We start from the raw sequence: 21,016 nt of genomic DNA, 5'->3' as shown, positions 1-21,016 counted from the left end.
TTGATAGCTTTTGTATAATGTATCATAATATACTTCAATAAGTATATTATGATTAAGGACATCAATAAGTTTGTTTACTTCGCAATTACGCTCACTAGGCCAGTTTGATTGACTTCAAATGCCAAGGGACGTTTCTGAGGTCACATTAACATAAAATGGCTGATAAACAACCCAACAAAATATGATAGCTCGACAATATTTCGATTCTCGATAAAAATATTATATTGAGTAATGCTGAACAGTATTCGGGTGTGGTTCACACCGTTTTCTTTATAAAAACAAAGAATTTATCCGCCAATCGAAACACTTCCTGTATTCGAGACTGAATGTCTCTGAATACTAACTCTGCTTGTTTGTGCGTCCGAACAAAGCCAATCTCAGATTTCTATGCAAAGGACTCCCCTTGAACAAAATATTACGTCGTATATTGTTGCTTTGTACTTATGGAAATTTCATGTCGCTCCCCATTGAAGAAAGAATACTAAGCAGCCAATTTAGGAATTTGGTCCTTTTTAATAATGCTGCGTTATAACACCCCAGGGTTCTTCAGTTTTTATGTTATCTTTCATGGGAGAGTTGATTTTTAAAGATTCCCTGCTTTTTAATAAATAAAGTGGAATGTTTATACTTTATTTGTTTTACTTTGAAACTTAAATGAACTGGTAACCCTTTACGGTTTTACACACGTAAACTGCAATGTAAAATAGTATGTAAACTAGGACATATTATAATATATAATTCTAATGTAAAAATATCTAAACGACAGTGAAACTCATATCAAAATCCATTCTGTGGTGTATAACAAGTTAGCGGAGAAACAGACAGACGCGGTCAACGCCTTTATTTTATATTAACTTTGTTTTATATTGACATTGTTTTATATGTGTGTGTACCGAGAACAATATATTATTTTTTTTTCGTACAATCATTTTTGAGTCACAGAAAGGATGAGAGCAGCTCAAGAGAGAGTCAGAGTGGCCACATTTAGTAGGCAATGCTATTATTGTATTAAAGAAGTAAACGAGAGGAGAGCGTTGATTGAAATAATAAAGAGTAGAAGAGGCAAAATGCTGGGCCACCTTATACGACATGACGATTTTTTTAAGAGCATAATAGAAGGAAAGATAGAGGGCAAAAGAGGAAGAGGAAGACCGAGGATTAACTACATAAGACAGATAAAGGAAACACTAGGCGTCATGTCGTATAGGGAGATAAAGGATATGGCCTGGGATAGAGCTGGCTGGAGGAAGATGCATGAATTAGTTTCACCGACAAGAGGAAACTCTTAAATGAAAATGATGATGCTATTATTGTCAACATCGCCGTGTGTGTCCCAACATAGAATAGGCCACGCCTTCCTTTCCTATGGGTATCATAAGAGACGACTAAAGGAATTTAATGATCGAAGGTTGGGCAGCAGCGTCCTTAAAGCACCAAAACTTATTTGCGGTTGCCTTAAATTCGTCTGCCAAGTGTGGCAACTACTGGCAACCCTCCGCCCCTATAGGGGAGGCTTACGTTAAGCAGTAGACAGTTAATGACTGATAGTATAAAAATAAAATAATATACAAATACATTCTTGCTATTTATGGAATTATTGTAATTAGCTTTATGGGAGTTTTAACATTCTGCCAATGTATTAGTCGAATAAGACACTGCGTAAGTAGTTTTTGTATATACGGTATAATTTTCAAATTGTTATTAAAAAAAAAACAAAGGATAAATAATAATTTAGTTAAATTATAAATTTTTTCCCGTGAAAATTAGTATGAAAAGAACTATGTACGTTAACATAATAGAGTACGGTCAGTCCTTCAGCAAAGTTTCATTAAAATTTGATCATTTATTTAAACGTAATTAAGTACATTTTTACGAATGTTTACATTTATAATACAATTGTATTCCACTAAGTATTCTACTGATGTTGACTTGTAATACGTGGGTATCAACGAACTCAATGATACCCACGTATCCATCAGACTACTATCAAGTTTACAATCACGATTCATTAGGCCTCGCTCCGATATCATTGGGGGAAATGCCGATGGCTTTGAGATATTAACAGTATTAACACTGATTTACGAAGTCTTAGTCGTGATTGCTTTTACGTAATGATCCCATTTCGAAATCTTAGCTGATGATATACACATTAGTTGATTAAAATTATTTTGTTTAATTCCGCTAATATTAGTGTGCGTACGACTGTCAACACTTGAAAATTGACATCTATTATTATAACCATATAGGTTTACCATCTAAATGAAATTCCAAATTTTTCGGACTCAATTTCGTATTTTCGTTTATACAAAATCGGCCTAATAAATGGAGCTTATCATTTCGTTCATCATAAATCCTAGCATAAAAGTGCAAAGGAACGATATTTTAACATTTTTAGTCGGTATGTATTGTAATTTTAACATCAAATTTGTGTTTCGTTCGGCCCCAGATTTTCGGAAAACGTTTCATAGTAGGCCCTCTAAAGTTGTACAACCTTTTTTATTAGCTATTAAATGAAAGGAATGTTATTTAAAATACTTACATATGTTACACGAATTAAAAAAGAATGGTACCAACTATCTAAGAAAATTGTTTATAAATTTTCAGTCAAGTTTTATTTATAAAAAAGTGTTAAATAAGGATTCTATCACTGTGAAATTTGACTCCAATAAATGATAAAAATTCTTTATTGTTAGGTAGAAGGTGCAATTATGTAAAATATCTAAACAAAAACCTTAGTTCTATAAATACTATTTAACTAGGCGAAGCATGACAGGATTACATGAGAAACGATTACAAAAAAATAATGAATGGGTGCCCACTATAGCAAAGCCAAGTTGTACGGTGCACGACGTCGCAGTTCCGACAGTATCTCGACGTAGATAAATGTCTGTGCTGTTCTTTTGTGTAAAACTTGTGAATTTTTGTCGACTATCGCATGTACATTGTACGAGTAGTTGTGTTTTTAGTTATTTTAGTTACTATTAACAACTACTTTTTTTTGTGCAGCATAGAATATTTAACAAGTTAACGATCTATTTAATGTAATATGGCAACTGTCACGATATGAACATATATGTCACAGAGTTCTTCGTAATGCCCTGATACTCTTTATGAGTTAAGATTCCTTTGATTTGATTGAATGCTTCAGTGCCAATCTTACCTTTGAAACTGAAACAACTATACATTAGTTTTTCAACCAATATGTATTTTTTTATTTTTTTTTTACTTTATTTTATACAAAAATCCACAGCTCTTAAAAAAATAACTTACATGCTAAGTCTCTTATGAATACAGCCAATAACGGATTTTACTTATACAAACAAAAATTTTGATTCCATAGCGAGGTAGGCAAGTTAGAGTGGGTGTATGCAAGTAATATAAGCACATGTATGTAAGGAACCCATATATAATAGTGAGTGTCCATAAAGTTAAGTTAATTGATATATAAAATAATTAAATTCATGTTGTTAAAGTTCAGATATTTTAAAAGTATTTATCAATATAGTATGCCGTATGCAATACTGCGTAGATCCAATATATATCAAGGCATCCCGTAGCAAGTATATGGTATTTCAAGGCTCTCATACGACCACAGCACATCCAGCTATTAATATGTGTCAGGTTCGAAGTTTTTGTTATTTTTCGATGCTTGTTTCTTTAAAAAAAATGATCAAATTTATTAGTAAAATACTCTCTTAAAAGGATCTTAATGACTATGTTTTTATCGTGTATTAGCTATTGCCGTTGGCATTGAATGCATGGTATCGTGTTTTGTCTTTGAGTTTAATTTTCAAAATTCTCTCTTAGCGGTTGCTTACAATATAAAATGAATCCATGTTCCAATTTCAAATTTTTAGATAAAGCAGATTTGGCTGTGCGTAAATAGTCAGCCAGGATAAATAACTTTATAATTGTAGATAGCATAAACATCAAATAAACATAACGGCTTAAAACTGACAAAAACTTGTGAGAATTTGACTTCAAATATTAAAGTGGAGTTTAAGCTTGATTTTTGCGACTGTCACGTCCATTTGTTTTCAAATGATTACAAAAACCAAAATAGAATGACGGACAGCTAAAATGAAACATTAAGAAAGTTTTAATGGAAATAGAAAATACATTCAAGTTTAAGGATGGCACTGCGGTGCACTAGAAATTGAAGCAGCGAAATGGTTGAAGTTTTCTAGACGTCACAAAATGTCTTTATGATTCCCGGAGACATCGTAAATTGATATTTATTCTGAATCGTCTTGCTGCGCTATATACACTCTAGTTAGTGAATGAAATAGCTTCCAAGTATATATCATTGAGTTGATATTCTATTGAACTACCTTTTACTTGTAACTTTTTCCCTGTGACCAAGATATATTCGTCGATATAAAAAGTATCGTATGTTTTTCTCCATTCCAAATAGTATGTGTATACTAAATTTTATGATGATTTATTACGGTGTGAAGACATAATAAACAATTAAAAGATAAAATATAAACTTACCTACATATTTATAATACTAATTAAAAAAATAATATAAGTATGTTTTTAAGTACGTATTTGTTTTCTACTTTAAATCGTGTTCGAATATTTATTTCTGAACTTATCAAGGGAAAACATCCCTTCAGATACATTCAGAGAATACCAACAGTCTTAAGCCGACCTTTTATATCACTTTGCATGAGTCAGGAAAGCTTAAATAACTTATTACATAATCATAGTTGCAAAAAACTAAGAAATGAAACTTACTACGTATTACCAAATATAGATAATAAAATATATCTAAAGTAATATAATTAGCTATAAAATTCCCAGTGGATGGAAAAATATTTTTCAATATACAATTCGGAATGTACTTTAGCTACATCTGCCAGTAACTGGAGTTTTCAATAACAGTATCTGTGAAACGGATGAGATTTTTACAGAAGTCGTAATAACTTCTTCGTATCTGGGACATGACGGTCCAACAGCAAGCTGTAGATTCCTGATCACGGTAATATTTGCTGCTTCATTTTGAAATAACTTTGGATTTAATGTTGTTGAAGTAAAATTTGTTTTTTATATAAACATAATTATAGACACAAGTAGATAATAATGATAAAAAAGAATCAATGTACCTAACATTGATTTCAATACAACTACTTGAAACAAATTAAAAAAAGAACTCATTAATTTTAATGTTTCTAGAGTATGGCTATGTAATCACTGGGTGAGAAAGCATAATCATATGGTCTTTAGGAATATTATTCATATTTATAGGTGACAGGTACCAAGTGTATTTACTATCAGCTGCCAGTTTTCCTAATATCATAAAATAACAATTATAAAATAAATACAATATGATCTTTCATTTTCATTTAAGAGTTTCCTCTTGTCGGTGCAACTAATTCATGCATCAATATGATCATCGACAATAAATTATGTTATTTGTTTATATTACGTATTTATGGCGCTGTTGGTATCAATAAGCGATAGTGACCACTTTTAATTAGATGAAATCTTGTTTACTATTTCAAGTTCTTAAAAAAATACTTTTACCATTTTATCGGATTACGATTTATAGATTGACATATTTAGTCTGAAACCAGTATTTCTTTTTGCAACTTAAAATGGCAAAGAAGTTTCCCACCTAATGAAAAATCGTAACTGTCACCTATATACATGAATACTGCTATGGATATTCTGTCCCCTTCATGTATTGCCATTCCCCAGGATTAAGGTGTTATACCCATAATTTAATCGCCATATCAATTATAATTTTTAATTTGAAATTTAAATCCTTTTTTGATATTTTATTCCAAATTTCGCGACCAAATATTTAATTTTAGCAAACTTAAGGTGAAGCAATTAGCATGAGAATAATCAATAATTACCAGGGTCTGTAGAAAAATTATGTTAAAAAATAAACGTTGAAAGTTAAGATACGAGTAAACGTGTACAAACAGGTCAGAAATCAAATTTAAAGTTGTATATCTCATTAAATAGAAAAGTTTCTGAAGTTTTTTAAATATATTATTGCATCAAGATAAATACGCGTAAAGTATTTATAATACTAAATTTAAATTGTGAATAATTTAATATAATTTTTAGGTTTTTATTTTACTGACGTGATTTTTTTTTCTTTGAAAATAACTGTTCTATTTTCTTTCACTATAACACTAACTAGAACTTTAATTTTCATAATAAAAACCCTGATCTATCTTCTATTGTATTAGTATCTATCAATGAATTAATAAATATACTTTATTTACATTATATGCAATATAAAAAATATAATCTTTTGTAATATACTACCGATACGCTCCGGCTTCGCACGTGTAGACAGAAAATAATATATAGCCTATATTACTCACTGACAATGTAGCCTTGTACAGGTGAAAGAATTTCTAAAATCATTTATGTAATTTTAGTTTTTAAGTTTATCTATTACAAATAAACAAAAAAATATACAATAAAATCGATCCTTTCCTCTTTATAATATAATATCGATTATTTTTATACTTGTTTGCATTTGAAAATACATAGTAGAATAGAATAGAATAGAATAGAATCATTTATTCAAATAAACTTACATTGAAGCACTTTTGAAAAGTCATTACATTTTTTTTAATTTACCGCTCGTTCGGAAAGCTGTCTCATCACAAGAAGAACGAGCAAGAAACTTGCGTGATGCTCTTTTAAATAATTTTATTATTATTTTACATTTTTAAGTTTAATTGTGTGAATACAAACCACCAATTAGCACTAATTCAATTAAATACTCAAAAAGAAAAAAAAAATTGAATACATAACCAACTGGTTAAACAATTAATAAGAGGAAATCAGTCATAGTGATTAGAGCAGACCAGTCCCTACAAGCAGCACCCGTTCACGAGTATGACGGATGAGCCAGCCATCACTGCGCTCGACCATATTTTAGGGAGCCCAATGACCCGGCCCACCACGCCGCCACAAGTCTGGACATTTTAGTGAGCATGACTACTCAAAACACCAGACCACGTCAAAGCTACTCACAATTGCCATCTGATAGTTATAGTATTCACATTTTACATAAGAATGCATGCGGCAATTAATACAAAAAACCGCTACGCTTTCATATTTCTAAAATTAATCAATTAAATCAAGAAAGCAATGAGAAAATAAAATTATAACGTTGTATGCTAATAAACTAATTATTTACTTGATATGTTGTCATCTATGAATTCGTCTATCCTGTAATAGGCTTTCTTACATAAAAATTGTTTAATATAAGATTTGAATTGCCTCTCTGTCAGATTTAATGCAGATTCCGGCAGTTTATTATAAAATCTTATGCAATTACCATAGAATGAATTACTGATTTTGTGCAGACGGCATTTAGGTAAAATAAGCTTATTTATATTGCGTAAGTTTCTACTTGTACAGTCTTTGAGTTTTTTAAAACTCGCTAAGTTCTTCCGTGTATACATAATATTTTCATAAATGTATTGTGAAGTAACTGTGAGGATATTTGAGTCTTTAAAGCACTGACGTAATGACTCTCTTGAACCCATACCATAAATAGAACGTATGGCTCTCTTTTGTAAAACAAATATAGTATTTATATCGGCTGCTTTACCCCACAGCAGTATGCCATAAGACATTATGCTATGGAAATAACTAAAATATACAAGTTTAGCCGTCGCCACGTCTGTTAATTGCCTAATTCTTCTAATTGCATATGCAGCAGAACTGAGTCTACTGGCCAATTTTGAAATATGGGGCCCCCATTGTAATTTCGAGTCCACTGTTATACCTAAAAAAACTGTATCATTAACAAAATTTACTATTTCGTCATTAAGCAATAACTGTGTATTTATTAGTCTTACATTAGGAAGTGTAAATTTTATACACTTTGTTTTGCTGGAATTTAATAATAGGTTATTACATGTAAACCAATTTAATATTGCAGACATAGCACAATTTACATCGTCTAATTGATTACTTTGACGTCCAATTTTAAACACTAACGAAGTATCATCCGCAAACAGCACTATATCTGCAATTTTCTCTACCATAAAGGGAAGGTCATTTATGTAGATTAAAAAGAGAAAGGGGCCTAAGATTGACCCTTGTGGAACGCCCATCTTAATATTAGCTCCCTTAGATTTTACACCGTCAATATCTACAGTTTGAACCCTATCCTCTAAATAGAAGGTAGATAAAAACACACCTGTAATCATCTGGCTCGCAGTGGTCAACAGTTTCACATCGTTATCGGCATCTTGCGTCTCGAGTCTGACGGTGACATTCAGAGGATCCAGCTCATCTCCAGCTCTTCCATGTAGGGTGACAAGGACAGCTGTTGTCTTTCCGGGCACAGCTACTTCTGGTGCCACAACCGAAAATCCACTGGAACAAAATTGTAATTGTAAATATAAAATATTTTTAAAAGAAAAAAATGTTATGATTTACCCTTAATGTATTAAATACGGTATGATATTACATGACCAAAAATTTTTCAAATATGTGCCCAATATAAAAATATTACACTATTGGCGCAGTATCACAAGTTCTAAACTTCTATCCAAAGACAATCCCTTTTCTTTATTAAACATACTGAACTTTATCAAGGAACTAGCTTTTTCCCGCTACTTCACATGCGTGGATTTCAGAAGTAGGAAACCAGTGAAATAGGTCACTTCCAGATGTCGTAATAAGATAAAATATACACTAACTTTTAAAGTAGATATTCAGACAACATAAACATTTACAAAATTTGTAAGTTTGTAAAATAAACTCTACACGTTTTGGGAGACTGTAAGTGTGGTGAGTAATTTTCAAATAAATAAATAAATAACTGTAAAAACCACATTCAATTTTTATGTTATATTAGAACAAATGTACAGACAAAGAATTAAATAGAAAACAATTCTAATAATTATTGTTTAGGCATTTTTTTGTATTATTAAGATCCTCATATTATTTGTCTAAAGATCTATGTAAAGACAACGTTTCCTTACAATTTCATTATTATACAGTATTAAATTTAAACAAACTGAATTTTATTAATAAAATCCTATTTAAAACACATGTTTCATATTAGTACTTTGGTAAACTGTGTCAAGTTTAATCGAGAATGGCAAATCTTATACAAAATATATCGAGAAGCAGACATTGAAGGATTCTTGAAGCACGTCAGCTGCACTGCGACAAATCGTGTGGACACGTTCGAATTATTATATTCCCTTCCGTGTGTACCGAATACAAAATTTGTTTAACAAGGATGTTCGTGCTTCTTTCTGTTTGAACGTTGAGGATCTACAAGGCGAATTGGGTTATGTATTTTTGATTCATATTTTATTTTATTCAATACAAATGCCAGCCTATGTGGGGAGGCTTATGTCCAGCAGTGAACAGATCAAATTCAGACTACTTCAACTTAATGAAAAGGTAACAATGCTTTGTTGAAATTATCACAGAAATTATACTTCATTTATTTATTGATAAATATTTATTATAATTTATTGATAAATATCAAGTGTATTTTCTAAATAAAGTTAGTGCTCAACATATCGAAATATTCAACTAATTAATATATTTTTTATTTGTACTAGGTACTTTTGCATATTATCTTATTGTAGGGTCAGTTATTCGTCTAAACATATTTCCATTACATTGTAACGAAATAGACTATAGTTTAAGTATGTTCATTTTTAGAATACAAACAAAAATTTCATTCTTTGATAATATAGGTTAAAATCTCATATATACAAATTGCGTGTCACAGTGCTTGTCGTCGAGCTTTTTAAGATTTTTTATATATATTTGGTAGGCACGATAATAGCTTTTAAAACATATTTAGTGATTAGGGTAAAAAAATATTTATATGGCAGAACAACGTTTGCCGGATCAGCTAGTTCTTCTCTAAAAGACTTTAAATGCCTGTTTACTTGGTATGTATATATTGTACAAAATTGTTCTTATAAACAAAATTCAAACAGACAGAAAAGAATAAAATAGAAGTGTCGTGATACCATAAAATTATTCCATTGCGGTTGGGAGATGCAATATTGTTAGTCTATTAAACGTCGACTTATTACTGTGAATTGAATAGAAAATACAATAATGGATCAAGTAGGATAAAGTTACCAACGGCAGGCAGCATAATAATTGTCTACTCTTAGTAACTTTATCCACTGTTCTATTTCTGCTTATTGTAAGTAGACATTTAATCCTTGACTGCTGCTTTGGGAGTTACTTTGTAAATAATGTCTCATATTTTATCACTGCTATATACGATAAGCGTACCTTTCAGTAGATAGTCGTGTTCAGCAAATAAATAAAAAGGTTGTCTCAAAGGAAAATCCTGAAATGGATGTGTCCGACATATCGACTGTTCAACCCTTATCAAACATAAGACATTATGGAGCCATTCGGTTAGTAAATAAAAATTTTATCAACAACGGAGCATCTTTTTTCTTTGTAAAACTGTTTACTTGGCTAATACATTCGTCTAATTTTATCGCTTTGTCTATTTCGATCAATAATCCAAAAAAATAGTTCATATCTTAAACATTCTACGGAAATAGGTGTTTTTTTTATGTCTTTAAGTGCTATCAAAGTCACATACATACTAATATTAGCGGAATTAAACAAAACAATTCCAATCAAATAACCATTCACGTCTTAAATTTAAGATTTTATTCTTTAATGTGGTAAAATATTTGTTATGCAATTTCTATTTCTAATCATTGCTCTTGTTTGCAGCTTTGCAAGCGTGGTGTCGTGATTTTCCTTTAATTTGAAATAAAAAAAAAAATATTTAAAGTTTTTTTTTGTTTGGCTGTGCATTGTTATGATAATTAGGAGAAAAAAAATCTTTTAGTACACAGTAGTTTTTCCTAAACAGTATCAATAATTAGAAATACTCGTAATCAAGGATATTGAAGATCAAAGCAGCAACTCATACTTTATATAAAACTTGCACAGTTAAAATAACCACTTAGGGGATTTAACATTTACCATATATTGCTGAATTTGCAACTAACGCAGTTAGTATATAATATGATTACTCTATACAATGTATACAATATTATATGTATTAGTATTATCATGATAGTTTACATAATATGCAATCACATGCCTCGCAGGTCAAAACTAATTAGCTGTGATAGTATTAAATCAGAAACATAGATAATCACATACATTATATTAAGGGAGTGTATCAACGGCAATTCATTATTATAGTATTGTGATAATGAATAGGATCATCATCATCATCATCATCATATCAGTCGTATCATCATATTAACCGTCCACTGGTTGAACATAGGCCTCCCCCATAGACTGCCATAAGGAACGACCCTGGGCCACCGCAATCTGCATTTGCAATCTGAGGTCATCACTCCACCTAATGGAAGGTTGTCCTACACTGTGTTCGCCCATATAAGATCACCACTGAAGAACCTTTCTTTCCCATTGGTTATTGGTTTTTCGAGCTATGTGAAAATCCCATTGTATTGGAGGGAAAGGATTGTTAGCAATGGAATTTGATAGCTCCATTGCTAGTAATATGCCCTATTAGGTCGACCTCCACGTGGTTTCCCTTGGAAACCATCGTAAACAATTCTTGTTGAATTCGTCACGATGGGCTAACTGACCTACTTCATCCTCACCTATCATCCTTCACTGGTGCCCCGCCGGTGTATACCAATAGCGCGGGTGGGGTTACCATTCCATTATCACCCATTAAAAAAAACCCATTGTATCTTTAGCTTTCTTATCCTTCGGAATATGTGAATTTGAGTTTTCCGCGGATAGCCTCATTGATCAAGAATAAATGATTCTTTCATCACAAAAATAAACTACAAGCATAGTTCTTTAAATAGATTGCAGAATAATTTGAAGCTTTTGCATACGGGTAAAGTATAAGACCATATTTCGCTTCTGTCGATCATTACTTGCAACACGCACTTCGTCTACAATCTTTGTCTTTTTGGATGAAAAGATATAGCGTAGTTCCCGGAACGCTGCCCTGCTAAGTTGGTTGGTAAATTATGTTACCGCAGATAATGTCATCGATACATCTTAAAATTTAAGCAACAAATAGAAATTAAATCTTACAAACAACGAAACATAAGACGATATTTGCGAGATGTAGAACGAAAGGTAATGAAAAATACTAAGAATTTAAAGACATTTTATATACAGCATAATAATTACAATGAATATTAAGATACTAATAATAATGCTTAAAGTAAAATTAATCTTATAACAACGGATAATGATAATGTCCAACATAACAGAATATCTATTAAACAAATTACGATGGAAGAAATGTATGATGTCTTACTTATATTTGAGTTTCTGCTTATTGTATTAATGAGATATAGCATAGAAATTATTGCCATAACTGATAACTCTGTCTTAATCTGATTTAAGATAATAAAAAATTCTAATAAATAAAAAATAAACTTGTTGTCTGGAAACGATTGCTTAGCAATAGAACTTACTAAGCGGTCTTATGCAGTATCCATAAATCATTTATATAATATTACTGCAATAAAGCGTAAAAAAAAATAAAACTCCTCTATAATATAGAATTCTTAGAAGTTATAATAAATTCTTATATGGTTCTTTTAGCACAAATAATTTCATTTGTGGGTGAACAAAATTTATACACTCTAACGGCTGCACAACAAATCATTATTGTTTTAATTAGCTTGACTTACAATAACAAGGCGACGACACCTCCAAACCTAATTAACCGAAGTAAATTAACTGTACAAAGGCAAGCTACGCTTTGGCGTGAACTGAAGCAATACCTACTAAATGGATATTCTAATGAATAGTACAAGTTCATTTCGCTAACTCTAACCAAACAGTGTAAATAAACTTTAGTATATATTTCTCTCTCAATTTTGTCTCAAACGTAGCTCTACTTTCTTTGCGTCGCCGTAACGTCGCTCTCATCAAATTTTTATAGTCTTCCCTTCAATTAATGAAGTAGGTAACGTGTAAATGCTTGCTGTAGAGGACTTAAGTGAAGGTATATTTAATTTGAATCAGTGTTTTTCTTCCTATTTAACTTTTATTAAAGTAGTAACAAAATCTGATTAAGAAAAAGACAGACTAATACGGTTTATATTCTGTATTAATATTCTTTTACCATTTATTGAGCTACCGACTTACCTGATGGAAAACGGCAATCGTCGCCTGTAGACATGAACAGTAGCATGGTCATTAAAGAATACGCTATAATACTATCAACTATAGTATACTCTGCCTAGCCTCCATACCTTGTAACTTCACTATCATATTTCACACTCTATACCAAAATACAAAATCATAAAATTAATTCATAACACAAATATAATACTAGTACTTATAGTAAAGGAAATCTAGAGATAGAAGCTGTAACATAATCTATGTAATACCATACAAATGAATCTGAAGAGAAAAGATCTCAATGGACAGTTGCCAGCAGCTTTAGTGTACTCAATCGATACAACCGTTTACAAAGGAAACCTGCAAAAGATCTTCAGTATTCCATTGAGGTTAAATCGGTATTTTTTTTTATTTTCCATCTATATTGGTGTTGTTCATTTTATTCTAGCGGTTTTACTGTTATAAATAGTATTCTTGCGGGCAATTTATGGCATTTAATATAAAGAAAGAAGAGAATTATTGTGCTGTATTAAAGAGAACCAATTTATAAAGTACAATTCTTTATATGTGATAGGTCTTGTTCTTTATCAATGTCTGTGACATAAAATTATAATATTATATGTAAAACTATATATAATAAATATGGTTAAGACAAGATAGTCAGAAGCAATCATCTACTCTTGTAAAAATACTCGTAATTGCTTCGAATGACTTTAAAAGTATTTAATTTTTTGTTGACTCTATTTGTATAACTTTCTAGCTACTAATATTAGTAGATATCACATTGAAGTGGTAGCTAGTAGATATATTAGATTATTTCTAATTTAACACATTGTCTCAGGTACTACGTCTTTCTGTATGTAAATATTTGCTGAATATTATACACGTATATATGTATTTAAAAAATGTAAGAAGACCTACTAGAGTATTTATTTATTCTTTATTGCACAATAAAATTTTGTACAAATGGCAAGCTTAATGCCATATGGCATTCTCTACCAGCTAACCATTGGGTAAAACAAAAAGCATATGAAGGGCAGATGTGGTGAAAAATATGTGATATAATACTTATGACACAGTATAATAATTTACAGAAACTGTCTCACAATTACATTTCACAAAAGGTTTTGTGACATCTCTCACTAGAAAGTAAGTGAGTGTTCAACTTGAGTACAAACTTAAATCTTCTTAAATTATACAAAGCAAATATATTGGGTCAAGTCTTTTACCTACTACAAATTATGCAATATTTACATAAACCGTCTCGAGCCCTTTTTGGATCCCCTGCATCTGAGATTAGTTATAACAATTTACTGCTTTGGTCTTACATTTACATAGGACAGACATATTATAGGATGAACATATTGTATATATATATGTATATGTACAGTAATAATAATTATTATGTGATATTTGTTACCTTACTATATAAAAATGATAGTGGCTATCGCTGCTTCTTGTATAATAATGTATAATAATTGTTTTCCCTATTTATCTGGTGGTGTCTCATTTAGTGATTTCCATAAAGTGGGCCGCAAACTTATTTACCATAGTTAGTCGTATAGAAAAACCTCTATAACTTCATAGAAATTATTTCAGAATAGCTTAAACAATACCGACAAAGTTAATATAGTATGTAGCTATCATTACCATATATACCAATAATTTAATATTAATCTGTACACATGCAAATGTGTGTGTAGCGAAAATAATATGTTATTTTCTTTTCATTTTTGAGTCACAGAAAGGAGACAGCAGCTCAAGAAACTCTCTTTTGAGCTACAGAAAGTGGCTACATGTAGTGTGCCATACTATTATTGTAATAAATAAGATCGCTGTGTATGTCCCGGCATAGAATAGTCCACCCCTTACTTTTCTGTGGCTATCGTAAGAGGCGACTTAGGAAACTTATGGTTAAAGGGTGGGCAGCAGCGACTCTCTTAAAATATCTCTAAAAGCCTAACTGCTGTTGCCAACATGACTGCCAAGCGTGGTAACTACTTGCAATATTCCCCTTATGGCGAAGGCATATGTTTATAAGTGGACAGTTAACGGCTAAAATAATAATAAAATAAGTAAGAAAGTAATGACAATCTAAAATTCGTCAAAGATCAATTGAAAGTCAAAGGTATCTGAGTATTTAAATTTAAGAATATACATGAATGTACTATCAGTTTCTTTTCACCCACCTAGTAAAAAATATATATAAAACTTTGCCAGCAATCAACCACAGCCTAAATATTTACACGAGATACAGTGAAACAACAAAGGGAAGGAAACCATTTGAAAACTGTGTTAATGAAAGTTGACACAAGACTAACTTCCTGTAAAACCAATTTCACAAAATCTACCCGCTAAATTGGAAGTGTATCTAACTCAAAGCGCCGGTGTGTACACACGTTTATTTTTTCAGATCGTCAGAGTAGCCAGTAAAGTGGTCGGCGCGCGTGACTTCATTGTTGGGGCTTCGTGGCTGACGGGTCAGAACGACCAGGCAACAAATAAATAGAAATGGTAATGGGTTATACGTGAGATCCAATACGATTTTTTCTCTGTCAGCTAAATTTAATGCACTTTAACGGGTTATTTGTGTACATATATGCTCGAGGGCCGAACCCGAGGGTCGCCCGTTATTGGGATTTTTATATTTTTTGGTTCTCATCCTAATACGCTTGTTTATTGGATTTCTCGTTTTTGAGATTAAACGCTTGCAGCTACAAAGGAAATTGAATTAATCCGTTATGAAAACAAACCTTTTGTTATTAATATTTAAATTAATTTTGAAAGCAAAGAAATCAGAATGCTAATAGCACAACCAAGCCATTGGTGTATCCTCTTTTTTTGGGAACATACCTGTATGCATTGGCAAGGTAAGGATACCATCAGTTTTTTTTATAACACAGGGTGTAAACAAACATGCGACTCACCTATGTAAGTGATTACCGGCGCCCACTTGTAACACCAGAAGTTTTGCAGATGTGCTGCAGGCCTTTCAAAAAGGAATATGCTCTTTTCTTGAAGGTTATTATACCGTATTGGTTCGGAAATACTGCTGCTAAAAGTTGATACCAAAGAGTGGTTGTATTTAATTTTGGAGGTATCTTACGATCACACAATACTCCAAGGAATTTCCCCATTTTGTATATTTATGTGATTAACTCTGCAAAATTCACAGTAATTTGTGATAAATTCCCCTAAATATAATATATAATAAATGTCAAACGTTTTAAAGATTTTTAGGTACATTTAAAATCGATATTAATAAAATTTTACCAAATCTTTTTAGTTGTTATTTTTTCTCGCAAGAATTTGGGCAAAATATATACCGCAGGTATTTTTACGAACATTAAATGGATATATTTATAATATTAGGACAAATAATCTATTCATTGGTTGATATCAGCCGTTATTATATAGCCGATGATTGCTGAACATGCCTCCCGGATAAGGAGTGTTTTACCAGTAGTCGTTACGCTTGGCAGGCGGATTAGCTACCGTAGTTAGGCTTTGGTGATGTTTTAAGGGGGACGCTGCTACCCATCCCTTGACTATTTAGTTCCCTTAGTCGCCTCTTACAACACTCACGGGAAAGGGGTAGTTCATTCTATGCCGGGACTATACGGCAAATAGTTGTATGAAATTTTATTTTTTAGTCGTTTAAACAACTGATTATTTCCAACTTCACATTTACAGTGAATATAAACAAAGTGCAAATAATTATATGAAGATGTTTAATAAATAATTAATCCACGCGATAATACAATAATATACCAATTCGTCTATTTACAGTTAAAAAATACTAATATCAATCTAAGAATTTAAACAAAAAATAAAACAAATTTGCTTTATCTGTTCATTCAATGACAGTTCTTCGATATATCACGGAACCCAAAAAATCTGCCTTCACAGTTCAGTGAACCAACAAAAGTACAAGCTTAATATTGCTCTCACCTATACATACCATATATAAGATGGAATATGTATAAGAGGTGATCAAATAAAGGTTGTTTGAACACGGATAGCGGAAAGAGACCCATCTGCTGTTATTTCCTTTGATTGAACGCCGCACCAATGTTGGAATTAGTGTGAAGTACAGGATATTTTATAAAAATGGAGAAACACATGAACGCAAGCGTAGTAATGGAAACGTTTGAAATTATTTACATGAAATAGAATTGGTTTATTTGTTAAATTTGTTAGATTTAATTTTGCTTTTACTGGAAACCAATTCCTTTTAAATTATATAGAATTAGGTTTGAAATAGATACCATCTGTAAATGTAAGGGAATTACTTTAAACTCAGATAGTATATATTTTTTCTTTATCATATAAAATATATTTCAACATATTGTCCACTGCTGAACATAAGCCTCCCCCATAAGAGGAAAGGGTCTTGCTCGCAGTTGCCACGCTTGGTAGGCGAGTTGGCAATCGCAGTTAGAATTTGGTGATGTTTTAAAAGGGGCGCTGCTGATTATCTTTCGACCATTAAGAAAATATAATTAAATAAAAAAACTCAATTGTCACAGAAAAGTATGAATAGGTAATAGTTAAGGAAATATGAAAGAACCAAGCGTGAACAAAGGTAAGTAACAATATTTAAACCAATTTTTTTTTATTAATATTAAATGTAATTAGGAAGAAAAAGAGAAGGAAGAAGAGTTCACTAGTTGGAGTCTTAATTCATTCAATATGGCCCGTGTATTTTTATTTCTGGCAAGTGTAAGAAAAAAAACTTGACAACCACATATCATCACTAGTAAAATTCGTAGCTACATCATAGATTCTACACAGCATGAGTGTAGACTTGCCGGCGGCTCATTACGTTCTAATGAATTATTCATGTGCTGGCGCCTTAACCTTTATCCCCACTCTACCCTCACTCAAGCCCACTGACCTGGAGGCTTTAGATCGAAACACATATTGGCGTGTATCATACATTTTACTCCTACAAAAATTGTGCAAAATCTTTTAAATTGTTCACAATGATATACAACAAATAAAAATAAATTTATGTAAAATATCGATTCAGATTCAGATATTTTATTTGCCGTGTAAACAAATTACATTTGGTTTGTAAATTATATAATTCGATTTTAGTAAATAGAAATACGATAATTACTGTCAACTAATCATTAAATAATTTTGGATTTGTCATGTACTCATTAAAATGGATATATAATGGAATATTTTTTAAAAAGTATTTTTCTTTTACATTTACATTATAATATTCAGTGATATTCTATGATTTACGATTTTTGCTAGTATTTTACGTTGTATAGAAATTTTATCTTGACTTCTCATGTTATAGGTATGTATGTCTCGATTGTGTTTCATAATTTTTTGTCCTTATACGAGTATATATCTAAAAAGTCCCGGTATAGAATAGGCCACCTATTCTTTTCCCATGGATGTTGTAAGAGGCGGCTAAGGGAATTTGATATAATAATTTAATTAGATGGGTAGCAGTATCCCTCTTAAAACTTCACCAAAGCCTAACTGCGATTACCAACTTGCTTGTCAAACATGGCAACTGCTGCCAAAATTCGCCTAATAGAAGAATGCCTATATTCAGCAGTGGACAGTTAACGGCTGATATGGTATGGTATGGATACAATTTTGACGAAAACTATATTTCGTATGTACTAAAATGTTACACTATATACTTATTATTTTATAACTTTTTATGCGACTCAAACTGTCAAACAAGCAGACGACCCACCATTTTTTTTAAACAAGCTGACGGCCCACCTGATGGAAAGTGATCACCGTCGCCTATAGACATGAGCAGTACCATGGACATAACAAAGTATACTGTAACTATATTAACACGTAAGTACTATATATTTTAAAACATATGAAAAATAAATATACTACAAGTACTGAATTAATAATGTTGCCACGAAATTAATTTGATTAGCGTTTGTAAGTAAGGCGGTCAAATTTAATTTAACATAAAAAAATTTAATTTAAAAAATTATACCCGGGACTAGCTCGGATATGGCAACTTAATTTTATTCCGAGGACATTTAATTATTCTTTTACATAATAGTTAAATTATGTTAAAATATTAATTTGCAAGTAAAATGTTTATATATTTTCAGAAGCGAGAGCTCAGTGTAGGTCTGTTACCTAAAACGGAATGAAAATATTAAAAAAAATAGAAAATTTTTACAATGCTTAAATACAAGTTTCTTTTTTATACTACTATTGTGGCAAACAAGCATACGGCTTGATAGTATAAGGAGTTATTGTAGACTATAGACGCCTGTAACATCAGCGATGTCACGCGCTCTTTGCTAACCCTTAAGAAACCTTAATACACACACAGCAGGCCGACAGCACACCTGCAATGCCGCTGGTGTTGTGGGTGATCATGGGCGGCGGTAGTCACTTACCATCAGGTGAGCCGCATGCTCGTTTGCCCCCTGTGTTGTAAAAAAAAAAAAAAAAAATACGCCACCAGAGGGAGATTTTGTACAAAAGTCGATTGCTTGGGTACCTCTCTTCTATTCGTGTTTAAACCGTAAAGCAGTTGTTTGAACGGTTGTGTTTTAGTTTAAAGGGTGGGATATGGCGGGAATTTACAGGATACAGAGGAATAACACCTGAGTCCTCAGGAATGGCAACGCATTGGGGGTATTATGGGTGAAACAGTATATATGTCCATGGTACTTCTCATGTCTATTGGCGACGGTTACTACTTTCCATCAGGTGGGCCATCAGCTTGTTGGCCATTCTAAGTAGTATAAAAAAAAAACGCCCTTTTAAAGAATCCCATGTTGTTGTCTCTAGGGAAAGCCTCGGCAGGGAGATCATTCCAGAACCTGAGTGTTCGCGGGAGGAAGCTCCTCTGAAAGTTTATACGGAATTAAAAATAGTGGATATAGCAATTAAATGAAAAAATACATTCATCATTCTTACTTACAAATGTGAAAGTGAGTTTGTTTGTTTGTTGCCTTATAGCGTCATAACAGCCAATCTTACCAATCACAATGAAATTTGGTATATACATGCTGTATGAGATGGAGATGAATGCAGGCTACTGTTTATCCCGGACAGTAAACATATCCAGGTTTTGTGGATGAAGTTGCGGGTAGAGCTAATAATGCATAAAAGATATCATACGTGATTTAACAAATTCTACGATAAACATGTTACTGTTTATATGTTTAGTTAAACGATAGTTACAACATTCCATCAACACAAAGAAGATAGGTACCGTGTAAAGACACTATGGTGAAAAGTACTGCCAAATTGAGGATGTCAAGTCCATTAATTATTATGAGTAATAAAAAAAAAATTATGTGGTCTTTATTGTATGTACATGGAATCTTGTATAACATAACATACACCTGTCTATACTAATATTATGAAAAAGGAAGAATTTATTGTTTGTTTGTAATGAATATAATAAACTTAAAAACAACTCAACCGATTTTAGAAACTCTTTCTACTATAAAAAGCTACATTATCAGCGAGTAACATAGACTCTATATTATTACCAAAAATTACTTAGCAGGACAAGGTTGCTAGTAATAATGTATTTTTTACTATATTTTATAATTAAAATTCAAAATGTTCAAACCAAATAAACCAGACCAGATATCGTTGGTATACTGCAATACATACTTTTTAATGCATTTTTTAAATTAAATTTCTCTGGTTCTCAAGATATTCCATTTTATGAGAAACTAGAGAACATATATTTTGACCATGAGCTACAATTTCGAGACTCAATCCTATTTTAAAAATTTCGTTCCTCTAATTGATGCGACCGAATATCGAACTCAAAATCCTATTTACCCGAAGCTACTTACTTACCTATCACTACGTCATGGAATTTGTTCCAGAATTCATCTTTTATTTTTTTTTCTGAATATAATGTAACAACTAG

At 31.7% G+C, this 21,016-nt stretch overlaps 1 protein-coding gene across 2 annotated transcripts in view; it reads right to left on the bottom strand.

Moving 5' to 3' along the window:
• The window catches only part of LOC113523163 (C3 and PZP-like alpha-2-macroglobulin domain-containing protein 8), a 267,491-nt gene that overhangs the window by 129,751 nt on the left and 116,724 nt on the right, over nt 1-21,016 (bottom strand). For both annotated transcript variants that reach the window (XM_052898520.1, XM_052898521.1), the window contains exon 3: nt 8,183-8,361. In XM_052898520.1, coding sequence (XP_052754480.1) covers nt 8,183-8,361 — 179 coding nt within the window. The remainder of the gene's footprint in view (nt 1-8,182; nt 8,362-21,016) is intronic.

This window comes from Galleria mellonella, unplaced genomic scaffold (genome assembly GCF_026898425.1).
Source record: "Galleria mellonella isolate WM207_F2 unplaced genomic scaffold, CSIRO_AGI_GalMel_v1 utg44, whole genome shotgun sequence".
NCBI classification, from domain to species: domain Eukaryota; kingdom Metazoa; phylum Arthropoda; class Insecta; order Lepidoptera; family Pyralidae; genus Galleria; species Galleria mellonella.
This window is presented reverse-complemented; position numbering and strand designations above follow the sequence as displayed.